Below are 21,483 nucleotides of genomic sequence, written 5' to 3' on the forward strand. Positions count from 1 at the left end.
TACATTCTACCAGAGGAGTAGGTGCCTCTTGGGCACTTTGCCATTAAGCCTCTATGGCTCAGATTTGCAAGGCCGCGACCTGGCATACATTCACTTGTTTCTGGCGAGTGGATGTTGGGACCCAGGAGGAATCTGCATTTGGCCACAGTGTTCTGCAGGTAGCGGTGTAGTCCTGTTTGTGGTCAGATGGCGGTATGTGTATATATATACATATATATACATATATGTATATATACACATACACACATATAGGTGTGAAAGTAGCGGAGCCCTATGCCTGCGCTAATGAAATTATTTGCAGGCATAGGGCTCCGCTCCTATCACACCTATATGTGTGTATGTGTATAAATACATATATGTGTGTGGGTATATATACCCCTATACAGAAGTTCAGATGTTATGCCTGCCTCCAAAGACGCCTAAAAAATGCCCAAAAAAATGCCTGCAACAACACACCTGGGCGTTTTTGTTGCAGGCGTTTTTTGTGCATTTTCTGGGCGTCTTTGGAGGCAGGCATAACATCTGAACTTCTGCATAGGGGTATATATGCACACACACATATATGTATTTATACACATACACACATATAGGTGTGATAGGAGCGGAGCCCTATGCCTGCAAATAATTTCATTAGCGCAGGCATAGGGTTCTGCTACTTTCACACCTATATGTATGTATGTGTATATATACATACATGTGTGTGTGTATATATACCCCTACACAGAAGTTCAGATGTCATGCCTGCCTCCAAAGACGTCCACAAAAAAGCCCAATAAACGCCTGCAACAAAAAGGTGTAAAAGTAGCGGAGCCACTACCCTGCTCTACTGCAATTCTAATACAAACAATCTTTTTTCTATGGCGGTCATCCTGACATGGAAGAGTTTGGTCACCCTGCCATAGCAGTCAGAGTCAGTTCACCCTACACTACACTACGGTCACCCTGACACTTAACACTTTCACTACAGAAACTAGATTATTGAATCTAACTATAGTGGAAAATAGTACCCTAACTGCACTAAATATCCCTTTCCTCACACTAATAATTGCTAAATGACACTTTTGAAGCAGGAGTAACAGAACTGCTTCCACTCTCTTCCACAGCCCTGTATTAAAGTGCTAGAGATTTGGCAGGGCTATCTTATATACTGGGGGGCGTATTCACTACTGACTGGCCTCTGGACCCCCTAGTCACACCAATCACATTCCTAGCATCCTCCTGCCCCCTCAATTGGCTTTTACTGATGGTTCTCGTCCAATCACAGGCTTTTAAAGCCCAGTTCCTGTCCCATTGCATTTTGGTCGGTTCTGGTTGCCGAAATCCGAACTTTTTCAGCAAAAAGTTTGGAATTCAGCCGAATTTCGAACAGTCAATGTTCGGGTCGAACCGATGGTCGACCCGAACCATTCGATCATCCCTAAAGGCCATCTGTCTACCAGCTGAAGCTCAACAGAAGATGGGTTTTGCAACAGGACAATGACCCAAAGTATAGAAGTAAATCAACAGAATGGCTTAAACAGAAGAAAATACCCCTTCTGAAGTGGCTCAGTCAGAGTCCTGACCTCAACCCAATTGAGATGCTGTGGCATGACCTCAAGAAAGCGATTTACACCAGACATCCCAAGAATATTGCTGAACTGAAACAGTTCTGTAAAGAGGAATGGTCAAGAATTACTCCTGACCGTTGTGCACGTCTAATCTGCAACTACAGGAAACGTTTGGTTGAAGTTATTGCTGCCAAAGGAGGTTCAACCAGTTATTAAATCCAAGAGTTCACATACTTTTTCTACCTGCACTGTGAATGTTTACATGGTGTGTTCACAAAAAACATGGTACCATTTCATTCTTTGTGTGTTATTAGTTTAAGCAGACTGTGGTTGTCTATTGTTGTGACTTAGATGATGATCAGATCACATTTTATGACCAATTTGTGCAGAAATCCATATTATTCCAAAGGGTTCACATACTTTTTGTTGCAGCTGTACCTCCAAAAGAGGCCAGTCTGAAATAATCTAGCAGAACTACTGCTCCAGGTGGATCTTTGCTCTCACATGTTTCCTTTATAGCCGGTGCTGATTCAGTCCATCATGACAGCCGATAAATACCAGGAATATAGGAGATTAACCGCACATCTGAACTGTCAAAAACATATTTCCTAGTATATTAAACTGTACAGGATACAACCCTTATGTGTGTTGCAATTTTTCAAAAACTTTAAAAGAGACACACTTGAAAAGCATTAAAAGCTTGGCAGAGAACAAATGCAAGCCTTTGTCAGTGATACCCTGTCATACTGTATATTTGGGCTATATATATATACATACACCCTGTATATATATATATATATATATATATATATATATATATATATTGTTATAACCCTGTCCCACACATGCTTTTATACAGTATCTCACAAATGTGAGTACACCCCTAAGCTCTGGCGAACTCCATGCCCAAGGGGGTTAAGGCAGTGCTGGAAAATAAGGGTAGCCACACAAACTATTGACACTTTGGGCCCAATTTGGACATTTTCACTTAGGGGTGTGCTCACTTTTGTTGCCAGCGGTTTAGACATTAATGACTGTGTGTTGAGTTATTTTGAGGGGACAGCAAACTTACACTGTTATACAAGCTGTACACTCACTACTTTACATTGTAGCAAAGTTTAATTTCTTTAGTGTTGTCACATGAAAAGATATAATAAAATATTTACAAAAATGTGAGGGGTGTACTCACTTTTGTGAGATACTGTAGCTCTGTGGTCCCCATGATGCTTTTTGTTTAGATAGATTCTAAAGCCCTCCAGGAACAAGTGTATCTAAGTGTGTATGTGTATATGTATATATATAATATATATATATTTTAGCAAGAATTATGATAATCTACTAACTGTACGTTTTTTTTTCTTAGAAATTGAGCCAGTATAGCAAACTGGCAATTTACGGAAACAACTGCCTTAATGCCACGTGCTATGAAAATGGAACCTTTTATATTTCTACATTACAATGTCCCCAAGTGGAAGCCATTACATGTGAATATGGAATCCCACCCATGAAGGTCTTTGATCAAGATGGCTGCTGTTTTCACTATAAATGTCCTAGTAAGTCATTGTTTTTACAGCATAGACAAAGATTGAAGGGTAAATCCATAAAGCATCATCAGCCCAATGATGGTGTTTTTGGCTCAAACAACCAATTGTATTAAAGTGTATATCCACCAAAACAATGAATTTCCCTTATTTGCTCTTTTGGGGTTTGTTAAATATTCAATTTGAAGTGTTGATCCTGCCAGAAATCCAGAGATATCCTGCATCTTGTGCACTCCGCAGTCTTCTCTCAAGTAGTGCTTTCAGGCAGCATGTTATCGCTACAGAACACTTTAATTGTCTTTAATTACCCATGTGAGACATTTTTTGTATATGCTGCTTGACATTTTTTTTCAGTGTTACAAAAAAATGAATACAAAAATTGACAGACTCAGTAACACATTTGCAACAGATGTGTTGATTTGCATTGTGCTTTGGTAATCTTTCTGCAGTATCTATTAGTTATTCACCTCCCCTCTTTTTCGGTTGTAAGCACACCTATTACCTATGTTGCCAAAATATTCTGAAACAAACTTGCTTATTTAAATAACAAAAATCAATGGAATGTCTATGTTCAATGCCACACAAAATACATAAATGAAATATCTTTATTTGCAGGCTGCATAGGGCCTAATGGGGCAGAAAAGAATGTAAGTATCAAGGCTGCATATGCAGATATAAAATCATTTAATTGTGTTTTTAAGCCATTTCAAGCACATCACTCATTTCTTTTTCCACTCTATCTGTGTTTTGTACATTAACTTTATATTATCATAACTATCATAATAAGGGAAAACCACCTAAACAGTTTCTGACTTCACTTTGCAGCCTGGAGAGACCTGGATTGACAATTGCCAGAATTGTACCTGTGACAAAACTCGGGTCAAGATTTTCTGCTCTCCTGTGACATGCCCTCCTCTAAATTTAGGTTTATGTAAAAAACCATGGAAACCTTACCCTATACTGACTAAAGAGGATCACTGCTGCCCAAAAATCGAATGCCGTATGTATAATTAAAAGAGTTGTGATCCTTAGCATCTGAAATCTAATCATTTTTGTGGGCAGAGATAAAAATGGCTGCTTATAGTAAGAGCTACAATATTCCCACAGCCAAACCATGACCCCTGTAAAAGATTCAGGATTAGAGGTAGCGGAGCTGAAATGTTTTTTTTTTTTTTAAGTATAGATGCAAGGGAAAAAGCCAAATCAATGTGTGGGGATGCCCAAAGTTTTGGATTTTTTTAAAAACCTAATCCTGATTGAAATAAAACTTCAATAAACATATAAATACATTTTAAATAAAATCTCCAGCATTTATCCCCTGACCCCATGCCCTGCATTTCATAGGTCCTTCCTTTTTTTCTCCAATGGAAGTGGTGGCTGGTCATTAATAATGCAAAGACTGCCCCCAAGGTATGTGTTATGAAGAGTCTGGGATTACAAAAAATGGGTTGGATAACAACAGGCGTCACTCAACCAAGAAGGGGAGTGATGCACAGGATAGGGAGTAATGAGACAGTGGGGAAAACACCAGAAATGAGTTAGGAATTACACAAAAAAGTTTTTTAAAAGTCTGGCTTATGATGAGCAGTGATGTTAAAAAAGCCCATATAATCAAAACAGTCCATAAGAGTAGTCATAGCAGATACAACCGGACCACTAGTGGTGACAGATGAATAGAAGTAGAAAGCAAGAGGGTGACTCAAGACCTCAACTTCACACCCTAAGTGGATAACCAAATCTGCTTACCAGATGCACAGGACCACTAAATTACAGGTGGTTAAGGAAGCCTAATAGTAGCAAGTCTCCCATAGGATGGATATCCTATACAGCGGGTATACACGAGTTCCAGGAAAAACAAAACATAGAGAACTTCCATAGGGCATTGAAAGTTGCGCTTTTCCACTGCATGGAACCGAACGGTATGGCTCTCATAAACAGTACCACCTCGATTGTGGTTCCAAGAGGTACCATACTGGTACCATATCCCACAATCCTTTGCATGCAGTCACTACTAGCCACTGATTGGTCAGAGAATCGTTGTTATCCCACCCACTTAACTTTAGTACTACTTTAGTGGAAAAGCAAACCATATCGTACCGTACCGAACCGTTCCAACACCGTACCATGCGGTACCAGCAGTGAAAAAGCAAACCTGGCCAAGCAGGGCCGAGTAGAGCCGAGCCGGTACTTGCAGTGGAAAAGTGCCATTACAATTTCCCGGGTAGGTAAAAGCAAATTGATAGCATACAGCTGATGATAGACGAGCGGTGTTCCCGCAGGCTTCGTTTCAAACCGTCCGACACAGAAGTGCAAACAGCTAATCGGAACAAGTTAGAGTGATGATGTAGCCGCCGCAGATCCCCTACTCATTTCGTCACAGATAACGTCCACTGGGGTTGGTTTTGCTTGTCACCCTATCCAGTCCATAATGATGTCATGGCAATGTCGCAACTCACCCAGACACAAAACAGGAACAGAAAGTGATGTGTCAATAGCCCCATTTCCCTTTACATTTTTGTTTTTCATGTACAGTACTTAATCATAATTCACCTCCCTGCTTTCATTACCTAACAGGTAACAACATAACATGGATTTTATGAAATGGTAGTTTAGACACCTGTTATTTTTTTATTTGAAATATATGCTGTTTAAAGCCTAACATGAGTTTTTTCAGACAGGTCAGGTGATGTTACAGGTCTTCTTCACCCTATTCTTCCTCTGCCAATGGGCAGATCCTTAAATGCTACAGAGAGTATTAAGGGTGTTGGACAGAGCCTTGATGCTCTTGGTCCAAAGAAAGTGGTTTGAATGACGCTGCGTGTCTTCTAAATCTGAAGTTTAGCAGTAGCCAGGAGCCCAAATGATAAGTCTGGAAGGTTGGAATAATAACAACCAAAGGTGTTTTTTTTTAAATTTTATTTTAAGGAGCTGTGGGGGGTCCAAATTAAATACTTTTCACCTAACCTGTAATTGGGATTAAGGAATGTATAGTGGTTTTGTGCATACAGAATGTATGTACTTTTTATGGTCAGGAAAAACATATTATTTGTTTTTTTCCCTCAGGATGTGACCCTTCACAGTGCACATACACAACATTATCATGCCAACTGGGATATGAAGCTGTTCCAGAAATTCCAAAGGGAGAATGTTGTATGAGACTTAAATGCAGTAAGCCTTTCTTATAATTCATTGTCTTATTAAATACTGCAAACAGCTCATATAAGTAAAGCTAAACTGCTTCCACACAGTTAAATACACAGTTGTAATATATATCTTGAAACTGGTTGACCTGTCTTTTGGTTCTTGGCTTCCATTGAAGCAACAATGTTTAGCCAAGGACATACTTCCAGCCTGCTGATTAGACAATGTAGTAACAGGGATTTTATTGATTTTCATGGCCCATGTACAGTGGTGCTGAACATGTTTACCTTTTATGCACCCCACTCTCCTAGTCCAGGTGCTGTTGTGCAGAAATTATAGAATGCTAATAATATAGTTATTTAAAATAACTTTAACCACCTCAATACTGGGCACTTAAACCCCCTTCCTTCCCAGACCAATTTTCAGCTTTTAGCGCTGTTGCATTTTGAATGACAATTGGGCGGGCATGCAACACTGTACCTAAACCAAATTTGTGTCATTTTTTCCCCACAAATAGAGCTTTCTTTTGGTGGTATTTGATCACCGCCAGGTTTTTTCTTTTTTGGTGCACAAATAAAAAAAGACAGAAAAAATTTTGTTTAGGTTATAAAATTTTGTAAATAGATACGTTTTTTCCTGCACTGATGAGCACTGATGATGCCGCACTGACAGGCACTGATGAGGAGACACTGATGGGGTGGCACTGATGGGGTGGCACTGATATGCAGCACTGATGGGCACTGATAGGTAGCACTGATATGCAGCACTGATGGGCACTGATATGTGGCACTGATAGATAGCACTGATATGCAGCATTGGTGGGCACTGATAGGCAGCGCTGATGGGCACTGATAGGCAGCACTGATGGGGACTGATCGGCGACACTGATGGGCACTGATAGGCGGCACTGATGGGCACTGATAGGTGGCACTGATGGGCGGCACTGATCGGCACTGATGGGGGGCACTCATGGGCACTGATAAGCAGCAGTGGTGGGCAATAATGGGCACTGGTGGGCGGCACTGATAGATGGCAATAACGGGCACTGGTGGGCAACACTGATAGATGGCATTGGTGGGCAGCACTGATAGGGGGGCACCACTGGCAGGCTCTCTGAGCCCTGTTTGCCATCCCTGGTGGCCATGGTGGGCATCCCTGGTGGTCATGGGTGGGCATCCCTGGTGGCTCTAGTGGCACCCCTCCCCTCAGGGCTGCACTGGTAATCAATCATCTGATTACCAGCACAGACCCCCCCTGTGATCAGTGAGTAATTAGAAATACTCACTGATCACCCCAGCTGCAGAATCGATCCTCTTCTCTTCTCCTCACTGACAGGATCTGTCAGGAGGAGAAGAGATCGAAGCTGTTACAACGGCTGTATTGACATTACATGACGGCTGTGATTGGACACAGCCGTCATGTGATCAGGATGGCCAATCACAGGGCCCTCCTGCCGAGTCTTGTTGCTCTGTATCCTAGGGACACAGGCACATTGAGATCGCGCCGCTGCGCGTGCCCGCGGCGGTGCAATCTCTCTCCTTCTGAAGGATGTTCCGGAACGTCCGATCAGATGGACGAGACTCCCACCCGGCCGTATATCTACAATGGCCCGGGTGGGAGGTGGTTAAACATGCCATCTCTGACCTCTTTAGCTGCATGTGGTCTTACTGACTTTTAAAAGATCCTCAGGTTTAAGTCTCTTTCTAACAGCGTATAAACATCTTTCCTGTGTTTACACTAAATGACTAGTAGGCTGTCAAGTTTATGCTCTGTAAAGAAGCTAGCTGTAATTTCAGTGCCTTTGTTGTGAAGTTTGAAGATTAAGTTCTCCATACTGCTTATAGATTCTTGGGTGAATTAGGGCTAATTGTAAAATGATTTTACTGATTGTTCAAAATACATAAACACTTTAGTGTGCATAGTCTGGGCACAGATTCAATTTAGCATAGCTATGAATTCAAAAAGTGAAGATTTGCTGACCTGATAGGTAACATTTAGAAAATGTAATTGTGCTTATGCAGTACCCTAGTAAAAGGTGCCTGCTGTCTTTAATTCTTGCATCTTGAGGCACATAGCTGTAAATCTGCAGTGTGAAATAGCTAAGGCACTGTGCATCTGTTTGCAGGTCTCATAAGATTTGAAGGTGAGTTTTGATGATATCCCTGCTGTAATGCTTACTGCTTTCCTTGCTGGAGAGGCAATTTAATAGCAAGTGGTGATGTTTATAGTCTGCACTGCACTGAAAGCTGGAGTTACAGTATCCTTCACTATTCTTGGTTTGTTACAGATGTCAGTAAAGGGGTTGAGATTATACACTTTACTACACATGCCTTACAGTCAGTGTAAATTTTCAAACAATTGTCTAGTTTAACATTTTTAACATTATTTGAAATTTGCCAGTTTGGATCCACTGCAACAGTATTTTCTGGTTTGCCAGTCTTTCTTTAAAAACTTCTGGACTGGAAGGATTTGCCCCCTTAATGACCGGGCCATTTTTTGCGATTCGGCACTGTGTTACTTTAATGGACAATTGCACGCACGTGCGACGCTGCACCCAAACAAAATTGATGTCCTTTTTTTCCCACAAATAGAGCTTTCTTTTGGTGGTATTTGATCACCTGTGCAATTTTTATTCTTTGTGCTATAAACAAAAAAAGAGCAACAAATCAAACAATATTTTTCACTGTCTGCTATATAACATTCCCAAAAAAAAATTTATAAATCAAAAACCACGGAACAGTGGTGTATTGGTTAGCACTTTCACCTAGCAGCAAGAAGGTCGGTGGTTCAAATCCCAACCATGACACTACCTGCCTAGAGTTTGCATGTTATCCCTGTGCCTGTGTGGGTTTGCTCTGGGTACTCCTGTTTCCTCCCACACTCCAAAGACATGCTGGTAGGTTAATTGGATCCTGTATAAAATTGGCCCTACTATGTATGTATGAATGTGAGTTAGGGACCTTAGATTGTACACTCCTTGAGGGCATGGACTGATGTGAATGTGTAATGTATATATAAAGCGCTGCGTAAAGTGACAGCGCTATATAAGTACCTGAAATAATAAAATGTATAAACAATAAAGTGCTAACAGTGCATCAATATTACAATCAACTTAGTATACAAAATAAATACAATATAGGCAAATAGTTTAGTGTAGTTCCAGTTCAATTTAAAGTGCATGAGACGTGTCAGGTGCTCGTGTCTCATTAGTGCTCAATAAAGTTCATAATTAAAGGTGACTTTTGTGTAGACAGTTCAAAGATTTTCCTTGGTGCAATATGAAGAAATAAATAAAGTGCAGGTGCTCTGTTCCAGGCCTCCAAATCAGCCTTGTGGTAATGATCGTTTTCCACCAATCGTTTTTCTGACCTCTGAAGACGTCAATGGAATAACGAAACGCGAGTAAGGTGGAACGCACGTTGTGACGTCACGGGAGCCAAGTGGAGCGCAAGACGATAATCATCACTCTCCACTCCAGGGCTCCGTCTGTGTCGGTTCTATTGTGTTGTTATCATGCCTTTCGGTTTTAAACCTGTATCGTGGAAGGAAATAAAAAAAATTAATGGTATTGCACCATCTGGAGCTTTCTTTTTTGTATTATAAGCAGCCGGATGTGTGGATAAGGAGGAGTGGAAGCTGCCACTACTGAGAGCGGAGGCACTGTACCCTAAGTGGGATCCATCCTGGCCCAGGTGGCCAAACAAGCGCTGTCTGGTCTTAATGCCATAAGGCATATAAAACCCATTCTCTCTGGTGAGTGAGCCAATTTTACTACCCTTTCCGGCCTGACACAGAGCACCTGCACTTTATTTATTTCTTCATATTGCACCAAGGAAAATCTTTGAACTGTTTACACAAAAGTCACCTTTAATTATGAACTTTATTGAGCACTAATGAGACACGAGCACCTGACATGTCTCATGCACTTTAAATTATTATTATCAAGCAAGCGCTATAGGTAGCCCCTTCACTGGTGGCTGTACATATTCACTATTCACCCTTTTACTATAGTAGCTGCACATTCATAGTTACCTTCACTTTAAAACCCAGGTCCATTTTGTGGTCCATTTGGTGCGGGGGATATACTGTTAGTATATCAAATCTTACATATTTAATACATTAAGAAATCAAAATTTCCACAGGAGCCTGGCTTGGGCACAGGTGTCATTATAGCTGCCCAGAGTATATTTACCCCCATTAACAGGGATTACACACTCAATAGAACAGTGTGACTATTGTTGCTACTCACCATGACCAAACACAATAAAGAGAAGAAGAACCACGAGGACTACATTTCTTGATATGGTGTTTGCACCATACCTACCACAAGAGGGAAAGATAGCAGCAAAGAGGCTGCTGCTTGCAAGATTTGCTTGAACCCCTTAGGGAGATCAGTCATCTAAACACAATACATCTGGGGCCACATCTCAGGAGGACCATAAAGGCAAAGACACAAATTCTAGCCATGACAATGCTACACTGGATGGCCTCGGCAAAGAGGGCGGTGCGTACACCCTGTACAGCACAGCTGGCATAAGTCTCAAAAACGGCTAACAATAAAGCATCTGAACCAACTCTTGGTGATATTATGACAACAGTTAACAGATGCATAAAGTCACTTTCCACACTCCCAAAAAAACCTTAATGTGGTCAGGAAGGATGTCTTGCTAATTAGGCAGGATATCAAAAAAAAATACAGATTGCATGTCTGCACTGGAAGGCCACAAAGATGTTAAAATCAAAAAGCAGGATGTCTCAACATGATTTTTGTCCTGAAGACATGGGCTCCACCATTATAATGTCCAAATTATTGGGCTATTGGATAAGATGGAGGAATCCTCCCCAGTTGAAATCATAGAAAATTGCCTCAGAGATACGTCTAGCACTGATATTTTCACACCACTATTCTCAATAGAAAAAGCACATAGAAACATAGCCATAGAACCTGCCACCATCAGGGGCTCCACCCCAGCCTTTTCTGCAGAAATTGTCTACAAGAATAGAGACATTATTCTGCAAAAGGCCAGGCACTGTAAAGATCTAAAGATGTCAGATTCTAAAATATCTGATTTCCTGATTTCTTTTTTGTGGTACAACATCAATATGGTAAATATTTGGAAATGAAGAAACACTTCTGCAAGGACAACATTGCATACTGTTTCATAGACATCTGTTTTCAAATATTTATACTTCTTACTGGTATTTTGCAGGGCTGCGGGGTGCGCTATGTACTGAGTGCAGGGTTGAGGGGTGTACAATTTACTGCGTGCAGGGTTGAGGGGTACGCTACATACTGCATGCAGGGTTGAGGGGTGTGCTACGTACTGCACGCAGGGTTGAGGGGTGTGCTATGTACTGCGTGCAGGGTTGAGGGGGGTGCTATGTACTGAGTACAGGGTTGCGGTGTGCACTATGTATTGAGCACAAGGTTGAGGGGTACACTATGTACTGCATACAGGGTTGTGGGGTGTGCTACGTACTGAGTGAAGGGTTGAGGGGTACACTATGTGCTGTGTACAGGGTTGAGGGGTGCAATACATACTGAGCGCATGGTTGATGGGTGGGATATGTACTGCGTTCAGGGCTGAGGGGTACACTATGTACTGCATACAGGGTTGCGGGGTGCGCTACGTACTGAGCTCAGGGTTGTGGGGTGTGCTTTGTACTGCATGCAGGGTTTAGGGGTACACTATGTACTGTGTATCGGGTTGTGGGGTGCGTTACGTACTGAGAGGAGGAGGAGGGAGAGAGACGAGGGGGGAGGAGAGTGAGAGACAGGGGGCAGGGTAACACAGTACGGGGGGTTACAGAATTCAGTGACCTTGAAAAGGCATAGTACCCAGGATTAAGAGGGTCAGGCTTACTGTGACCATCTGAAGAGCAAAGCCATCCAGGACTCCTGTGTGCAGCTCCAGGTGATCTGACTGCTCTCATGCTTCTCAGTGGAGGGAGGGGGAATAACACACACCCTGCAAATTTCGACCTGTCTTTTATCTGCTCAGCCAGCTGGTATGTTCTTTGCAGGCAGTGTGGGGAGAGGACCCCTCTCTGTGTGCACTGCGCTTTGAGCTACATATGGCAGCGAGAAAATGCCAGGATTCCGAGATCTTTAAACACAGTGTCCGCCCCCCGAGTGTCACCAGATGGCACACTGAGCATTAACCCATTCCAAGCTCAACTGATAAAGAATGGCTGGCTGCTGAACTGTGTACATGATGTTTGTATTTTCTGGCAGAACTGTCATTATTACTGACAAGCCGCTCCCCCATGTTCATGGTCTCCCGGAAACTGCAGTGGCCTGCCATGCACCTGGTGCCCAGTAGTGCCCGTGCGTTAGGACTACTCTGTAGTGTCTCCTCCCCCTCTCCAGTGTCAGTCTCCTGCAGGGTCCACTCTCCCGGCTCCTTATAGTTCTCATCTGAGCCATCCTAGGCTCTGTTCCCAGGGTACATCCAGCAGGTTAAGGTGCTGAAAGGCAGGGAGAGAGGGTGAAGCTCCCCCGCACCCCTCCCAGTGCCACCCCTCTCCTCGTACCTGGACATGTACTTGTTGGAACCCATACCTCCCAGATGGAGCAGAGGTACCCCCAAAGGAAGACCAGATCTCCCTGACCCTGGTGAAGAAGGAGCTTGTGTCGGGGAGAGCTGGCTGGAGCGATGTCCAGAGGAGGGCTGAGTAGGCAGAGGACAGGAGACTGACACCTTCCCCTGCACTCCGGACTACAGAGAACACGGCACGAACAAGCTCCTGGTGCTCCCTCCTCCCAGCGGAGGTTAGGGAAACCAGCGGTTGTGGCTGCGCCCTAGGTGGCAGTGCGTCCTAGGCAGCTGCCTAGTTCGCCTAGTGGCAGCACCGGCCCTGCATACACTTAAGTCCAGCTACTAATACCTCTCCACTCCATGTTCGTGCTTGGAGTACCTTTTTACTATTCTTTTGAATTTCCTTTTATTCGTTGCAATTTACCTTGCAACTAGGGTTGAGCGAACACGGACTGTATTGTTCAGGATCGTACCGGACTTTTGGGTGTTCGGAACATTTTACTGTATATTCGGGATACAGTCCGTTGTTAGGTAATTTTATTTCATGTTTTGGCGCAGTTTTAATGTTTTGGCGCGGTTTTAATGGCACGGTTTCAACAGTTGGAGGGCAGCCAATCAACAAGCGTTTAACTAGTGTGCCCTTAGAAGCCATCACAGCCATGCCTACTAATGGCATAGCTGTGATTTGCCAGTGCAGCATGTGACCCAGCCTCTATATAAGCTGGAGTCACGTAGTGCCGCATGTCACTCTGCTCTAACTATTGTAGGGTCAGGTTCCTGCTGCTGCTGATATGAGGGAGAGATAGGAGATTATTGTAGGGGCAGGCTAGAGATTGCTTTCATGGAAAGAATAGGAGAATCTTCTTTAATCAGACATCGGTCTACTGACCCCAGTGAGGAGGAGGGAGAAAAAAAAAACTTTCATCAGTCTGTAAGGTGGGTAGCGTGCGGCCAGTCTGTAAGGTGGGCGGCGTGTAGCAGCCATGTAATGCAAGCTCAGTGCATATTCAGTCACAGCAGGAGTCGGGCCAGGGGACGAGCGGCGGTGATTACCGCCGCTCTTCCCCGATCATCGGTGATCACCGCCGCTCTTCCCCGATCGTCGGGGAATCGAGTCTGGAGATCCGCCCGCTTTGTTTACAAGTGGCAGACAGGGCCAGATTGCCGGGTTCAGCATAGCTGAACCTGCGATCTGTCCCTGTGTCACTCAGTCCGATCTGTCCGCCGCAATGTCGCAGTCCCCAAAAAAAAATCGCAGATCGCAGCCATTACTCGTTAAAAAAAAAAAACACCAAAAATGACAGAAATCTTTCCCTTAGTTAATAAACGCAATAACTTTTGCGCAAACCAATCAAAATACGCTTATTGTGATTTTTTTTACCAAACATGGGTAGCAGAAAACAAATTGGCCAAAAATGTAAAAAAATGTTGATTTTTACATTTTTTGGGGGGGGGGGGGGAATTTCATATAAAAAAATGTGAAAAATATTGTTATTTTTTCAAGATTTACGCTGTTTTTTTGTTTATAGCGCAAAAAGTAAAAATCGCACAGGTGATCAAATACCACCAAAAGAAATCTCTGTTTGTGGGAAAAAAAGGACGTAAATTTCGTTTGGGTACGGCGTCGCACGACCGCAGAATTGTCACTTAAAGTCGCACAGTGCCGAATCGCAAAAAGTGGCCAGGACGTAAGACAGCAAAATCCTCCAGTGGTAAAGCGGTTAATCTGGATTTAAAAAAAAAAAAAAAAAATTTCCTTCATATTTTACTGTGACATACAGTGTTTAGACACTGCTGTTTTAATCTGCTATTCAAAAATCAACAAGTTAAGGGGAAAAAAAATATTTTTCAGGTTTTCATTCAAATGCTTTTTTTTACTCAAAAGCTGAATAGAACAACAACAGTATCCAACCTGTTAGGCGTGCAGCGTGTAGCAGCCATGTAATGCAAGCTCAGTGCATATGTGTCTGCTTAATCTGAATTTAAAAAAAAAAAAAAAAAAACCTTTTTTCCTTCATATTTTACTGTAACATACAGTGTTTAGACACTGCTGTTCTAATCTGCGCTTCAAAAACAATTAAATTAAATTAAAGGGAAAAAATAAAAAAATGTCATTCATACGTTACTGTGAGATACACCCTTTGGATACTGTTGTTCTATTCCGCTATTTAATAAACACCCATTTAGGAAAAGAAAATTAAATTGGGGCCTAGTCTACATATTTTACTGTGAGATACACCCGTTGGATACTGTTGTTCTATTCCGCTTTTCAATAAAAACCCATTTAAGGAAAAAAAAATGCGGCCTAGTCTGCATATTTTACTGTTCGATACACCTGTTGGATACTGTTGTTCTATTCCGCTTTTCAATAAAAACCCATTTAGGGAAAAAAAAATTGCGGCCTAGTCTGCATATTTTACTGTGAGATACACACGTTGGATACTGTTGTTCTATTCCGCTTTTCAATAAAAACCCATTTAGGGAAAACATTTTAAATTGCGGTCTAGTCTGTGTCTGTACATGTGAGATACACCCTTTGGATACTGTTGTTCTATTCTGCTATTCAATAAACACCCATTTAGGGAAAAGAAAGATATTAAATTGCGGCTTAGTCTGTATCTGTACGTGTGAGATACACCCTTTTAGATACTGTTGTTCTATTCTGCTATTCAACAAACACTCATTTATGGGAAAGAAAGATATTAAATTGCGGCTTAGTCTGTATCTGTACGTGTGAGATACACCCTTTTAGATACTGTTGTTCTATTCTGCTATTCAATAAACACCCATTTAGGGGAAAGAAGATATTAAATTGCGGCTTAGTCTACATCTGTACGTGTGAGATACACCCTTTTAGATACTGCTGTTCTATTCTGCTATTCAATAAACACCCATTTAGGGGAAAATTAATAATTTTGCAGCGTTTGCTGATTATGTTACTGTGAGATACTCCCTTTAAATTTGTTTGGCGCATCTCCTTCCACCACCGAGGATTGCAAGGTGCTTCAGTTTGACTCCTGTTGCTAACTCCTCCTACTCCGCTTCTTCATCCTCATCCTCTACCGCCTCCGCATCTGGAGCAGTGATAATTTCCAAGGCTTTCAGGGCAGCCATTCACAAGTGGCTCCGAGAGTAGGTTCCTGCACCCACAAACGCCAGGTACACAATTGTCCAGCAAGGGCACAGTTCTGGAGGATGACGAGGTGGAGGATGAGGAGGAGGAGGTGATGGAGGAGGAGGAATCATGTTCATAGCAGGGTGCCACCCAGATAACTGATAACAACAGATACTACACTTGATCTTTGCCAAAAGGTCGAGAAGCGATGCTGGTGGCATTCCCACCTGACAGCGGGGGCACAGTGGAAGCACAAGGCGAAGGCAGAGGAGGCGGAGGAGGTCGTCAACGCAGCCAGGGCACCACCAGCACCTCAGAAGGCAGTGTTAGCATGTATGAAATGTGGAAAAACTTTGTCGGTACGCCACAACAACCAGGACCACCAGCTGTTTTTTTTTTTATAAGCCCGTGGTGTGTGAACACACTCAGACTATCACCCAGTGTGTGCATAAAAAAGTGCACACCAAAAAAGTGAAACACAAAAAGTACACAGGGTGTACACATGGTCCCTGACCCTGATCCCCCAGGGAGCAAGGCTCCTGACAGGGACTGGGGTACTTACACTGGCTAACCTGGCCAAAACCAGGCAGTGATGGAGGAGGAGGAATCATGTTCATAGCAGGGTGCCACCCAGATAACTGATAACAACAGATACTACACTTGATCTTTGCCAAAAGGTCGAGAAGCGATGCTGGTGGCATTCCCACCTGACAGCGGGGGCACAGTGGAAGCACAAGGCGAAGGCAGAGGAGGCGGAGGAGGTCGTCAACGCAGCCAGGGCACCACCAGCACCTCAGAAGGCAGGGTTAGCATGTATGAAATGTGGAAAAACTTTGTCGGTACGCCACAACAACCAGGACCACCAGCTGTTTTTTTTTTTTAAGCCCGTGGTGTGTGAACACACTCAGACTATCACCCGGTGTGTGCATAAAAAAGTGCACACCAAAAAAGTGAAACACAAAAAGTACACAGGGTGTACACATGGTCCCTGACCCTGATCCCCCAGGGAGCAAGGCTCCTGACAGGGACTGGGGTACTTACACTGGCTAACCTGGCCAAAACCAGGCAGCCCCGTTCTTTAGGAGGTCTGCTGAAACAGACCACCCCAAGTACTAGGTGGGGATAGTGAAGAAGAAGTGCAAGGTTAGTGCCACATTGCAATACTATGGCAGGCCCTTCGGCCAGGAATATGTCCTTGGTGCCATACTCATAGTGTTGCCATCCACCGTGAATTATGGCACCCCTGGCCTGCCACTCCAGGGGCACATACACCACAGGCTTTTCAGAATCCCGATCCCTGGCAAGACTAGTGCAGCCCCGTCCCTACTAGAAGGCCTCAGAACTTAGACAGCTTTGGGAGAGCCCGGCCCGCAACCAGGGACACATACCTTTTCCAAGGCCAGACTCAATCCAGAAGAGGGAAAAGAAAAACGCACCGCCATCACCGTTCCTTACCATATACCATATACAGTTCCTTACCATTCCTTATGTACTATACACATACTGAATCACGGGTCTGCACCCTTCAACTTCTGGGTCTCCAAATTGAGCACATGGTCTGAGCTTGCCCTTTACGCCTTGGAGGTGCTAGCCTGCCCTGCAGCCAGTGTATTACCTGAACGTGTATTTAGCACAGCTGGGGGCGTTATCACAGACAAGCACAGCCGCCTGTCCTGTGGACAAGCTAACGTTCATTAAAATGAACCAGGCATGGATCCAACAGGACTTGTCCGTACCTTGTGCAGAATAGACATGTATACCGGCCTTACCCAGCCATTGTTGTATTTTTGATCTTTCTCATTCTTTTGCGGTGTACCCTAATTTAAAAAGAAATACAATTAAAAACAAAAACCAGTGTTGACTTACAACTATTATTTTACAACTATTATATATTAACTCTACTTACAACTATTATTTCAAGTTTCTGTAGTTCACATCTCAAGCAGTGATGAGCCAAACAGCACTGGGTTTGGTTTGAGCCAAATCTGTCTAAAAAAACGTAATTGTGTTTCTGTGCATCTGTAGCGAAAGCAGGCCATATACGGTTCAAATGGGCAGGCTGAATGTGTGTATGGGCAGGCTGAATGTTCCAAGTTGATTGATTGACTGCTTGCAACCCATGGTTGCAAGAAAGAAATTTGCTCAATGTATAGCGGGCCTAATGGGCCATACACACTATAAGATTTTCTGAAGACTTTTTCCTTTAGATTTACCAAAACCAGATAATATGAGGTCAAACCTAAACACTTTCAATTTGTATGCAATCTGGCAGGCCCTTGCACTACATCGAAAAGGTAAATCTGAGGGAAAAAGTCTTCAGAAAATCTTATAGTGTGTATGGCCCTTTAGTCTTAGAAAGACTTCAACCAATATAAATGTGCCCTCAAAAATTACAATTCCTGCCTCCATATTGTCAAGCAGACCTATTTTATCATTCTCATTAACACTGTCTCATCCAGTTCCTGTCAACTCTTCCCCACCTTAAACTCCTATTTTGTCCTCCACCCACTAGCTCACTCACAGCCCAAGAGATCACCAATCAATTGAAAAATAGGATTTGCTCCTTGCTCTCCCAAACTCGTTGAACTCGTTGGTCTACAACCAACTGAACAACCACCTCACAGAAAAAAACTTTCTTGATCCTTTTAGTCTGAATTTTGTCTTCAAAACTCCACAGAAACTGCTCTCCTAAAATTCACAAATTACTTACTAACAAATAAAACCAATGGTCACAAATCTGTACTTCTACTCTTGGACATTTCTGCTGCCCTTGATATAGTTGACAACCGCCTCATCCTCAGAAAACTCCACTCCTTTGGTCTCCATGACTGCACTCTTTGATCATTCTCATCCTACCTATCCTTCAGTGTCATTTATAAATCTACCTTCTCATTTCCATTGGAGTCCCTCAAGGTTCTGTTCTTGGACCTTTACAAATCTCTATATACTTCTTCTCTCTGGGTCAGTTGATAGCCTCTCAAGGCTTTTAATATTTTTTTAATACGCTAAATACACCAAAATCTATCTTTCTACTCCTCAGCTCACTTCATCAGCCTCCTCATGCATCACTAATTTGCTGACAGACATATTAGTCTAGATCTCACACCACTTCCTTAAACTCAATCTGTCCAAACCTGAGCTCCTGTGCCTCTTCCCTTGACTAATTTGTTTTGATTGATGGCACAACTATCAACAGGTACTCCGATGCCAGGGGGCTAGGTATAATTCTGGACTCTGAACTCCCCTTTTGGCCCACATCAAATCACTGTCCAAATCTTGCTACTTCAACCTTTGCAACATCCCCAAAATATGCCCCTTCTTAAAGTGGTTCTAAAGGCTGAAGGTTTTTACCTTAATTCGTTATCTGCATTAAGTTAAAAAATCTTCTGAGTGCAGATCCCCCCCAGACTCCCTTATACAAACCTGAGTCAGATCTCCAACCAATGCTGTGCATTAAAGTAGTGACTTTCCCTCCTCATGGGCTTAAAGACAGCAGCGGGAGCCATTGGCACAGATCCTGTACCCTTAAAGCATGTTACACAGCACAGTGCTTGTGCTGTGTCATTTGGCCCTCTATATCACCTAAAAAACCTGGCTGATCCTGCCTGTTTCCACCCTCCCCTCTGTAAACTGACCATGGTATATCATGGCTGCTGAGCCCTGACATTGTAGTCTGTTTAGATGCCTCATCTGCAGCCTTGCACTGTACTTTCTCCCCCCTTCCCTCCCTGCCTGTGTGCTCCTGTGTCAGTGCCCAACCCCTCCCCTACTGCTGCTCTTGTATTTAATATAAAATTATCACATTCCCTCTGTAATATAACAATAAGTGTTCCTGTGTCTGTGTTATAGAAAAAATATGCCAATCTGTACCTATATCAGAGCGGCTCCCGGCGATCACGTGACTGCTCGGCTCTCTCTCTCCTCTCCCCTTCCCTCCTCCCCGGCTGACATCAGCGGCAGTGCTCGGCCCTGCCCGCTGGAGCTGTCAGCTGGGCAGAGAAGAGATCCGAGGAGCCAGCTGAGTGCCGGGAGCTGCTCTGATATAGGTAAAGATCAGCATATTTTTTCTATACCACAGGCACATAGATACTTATTGTTATATTACAGAGGGGATAAGATGATTTTATAGTAGTGAAATTTGTATAGTAGAAATTTGTTTTAGGGACAGAGGAATTCTTTAGGTGATTAGTTTTAGTTTCAATAGGTTTTTATTGATTTTAACAGGAACATAAGCGTTCATAAAAGGCAGTTAACAAACATTTCCTTCATGCTAGAGAAGATGTACAGAACTATCACAAAATGAATACAAGAAGGTATAACATACAACCGTCAGTTATTGTTCGCAAGGAACTCATGGGAAAGGTATCATAACAGTTGCCTGGAACAACGGCGGACCTCCCCACCCCAGGCACCCCCATGGGAACAAACTGTGACTTAGGGGGGGATGTCCACCTCTTGAGCATACAACAGTAAAACATCATGTAGGCATCAATGAACATGCTACCAATACCGCCATTGGAGAGGGCAAGAAACTGGTGAATGTGAGGGGAGGAAGGGGAGGACACAAAAGGAGGGTAGGGTGAACATAAAGCGGATTAAGAGGTTAGGGGGGGTAGTGGAGGGGACAATGTCGTTGGATCCACCGTATATGAAAACAGGTAATCAATTCAACATCAAACAATAACTGTACATTTAGGGTGCTGGAGCCAAACATCCCATTTCCTGTGAAACATCTTAGTGTTCAAGGAAACGCGGGAAAGGATACGTTCCATATCACACTGTTGGTTCAGGGTGTCGATGGTGTCCTCTATCGAGGGGGCTGTGGTGGATTTCCACAGTCTAGTGATAGTGAGTTTGGCTGCTAAAAGAATGTGAATTATCACCGGTCTAAAGGCTAGCCGGAATTCCTGGATACCAACATGTAATAGGGCCAAGTCTGGTTCGGGGGACACCCGCTGATTACACAATTCAGATATTAGGGAGAAAACTTTATTCCAGAATGACAGGAGAGATAGACAGGCCCACATAGTGTGGAAGAGGGTGCCACACTCCCCACATTCCCTCCAACTCGAGGGCGGGTGGGAAGGGTAGATCTTGGAAAGCCGATATGGCGTTAGGTACCAATGGTGGGTCAGTTTAACATGTTGTTCCCAATGTGTAACGCATTTAGTGGCCGAGTACGTGGTCGAAAAGGCCTTTAACCAATGAGAGGAAGGGAACGTTTTATGTAGAGTCTGTTCCCATTTAATCATGGTGTGTGTTTTAGAGAAGTGTCCTAGTTGGGTAAGTGTTTTGTAGAAGAGGGTTATACCCTTAGAGGGGCCAGGGAGATCCTGAAGATATTCGTGGATAGGGGTAGGGAGTGTGATAGAGTGTGGGATGACTTCGGAGCGTAAAAAGGACCGGATTTGGAGGTAAGTGTGGAAGGTCTTCGGCGGGAGGTTAAATTTTTTCACTAAGTCCGCGTAGGTGGAGAGCAAGGTGCCTTGGTACAGGTCCTCGATGTGTCTCGGTGGGGCGCCCTTAGGCAACCACAACGTGAGGTCAAGGTTGGGAATAAGGAAGGAAAGAACTTGCAGCGGGAGCCTAATATTTTGACC

At 43.4% G+C, this 21,483-nt stretch overlaps 2 protein-coding genes across 2 annotated transcripts in view; both read left to right on the forward strand.

Moving 5' to 3' along the window:
* Window positions 1-3,204, forward strand: part of LOC309565955 (mucin-5AC-like) — a gene marked incomplete at both ends in the record, with an annotated part of 316,230 nt that extends 313,026 nt beyond the window's left edge. Inside the window, one exon of the mRNA XM_082270984.1 lies at window positions 2,911-3,204. Within this exon, the coding sequence (XP_082127110.1) occupies window positions 2,911-3,204 (294 nt within the window). The remainder of the gene's footprint in view (window positions 1-2,910) is intronic.
* Window positions 3,205-3,919: 715 nt separating this feature from the next.
* Window positions 3,920-21,483, forward strand: part of LOC309564997 (intestinal mucin-like protein) — a 50,179-nt gene continuing 32,615 nt past the window's right edge. Inside the window, exons 1-2 of the mRNA XM_082269729.1 lie at window positions 3,920-4,088; window positions 6,152-6,256. Of these exons, the coding sequence (XP_082125855.1) occupies window positions 6,241-6,256 (16 nt within the window). The 5' untranslated portion in view covers window positions 3,920-4,088; window positions 6,152-6,240. The remainder of the gene's footprint in view (window positions 4,089-6,151; window positions 6,257-21,483) is intronic.

Source organism: Pelophylax lessonae (assembly GCF_965119305.1).
Source record: "Pelophylax lessonae genome assembly, chromosome: 10".
NCBI lineage: Eukaryota > Metazoa > Chordata > Amphibia > Anura > Ranidae > Pelophylax > Pelophylax lessonae.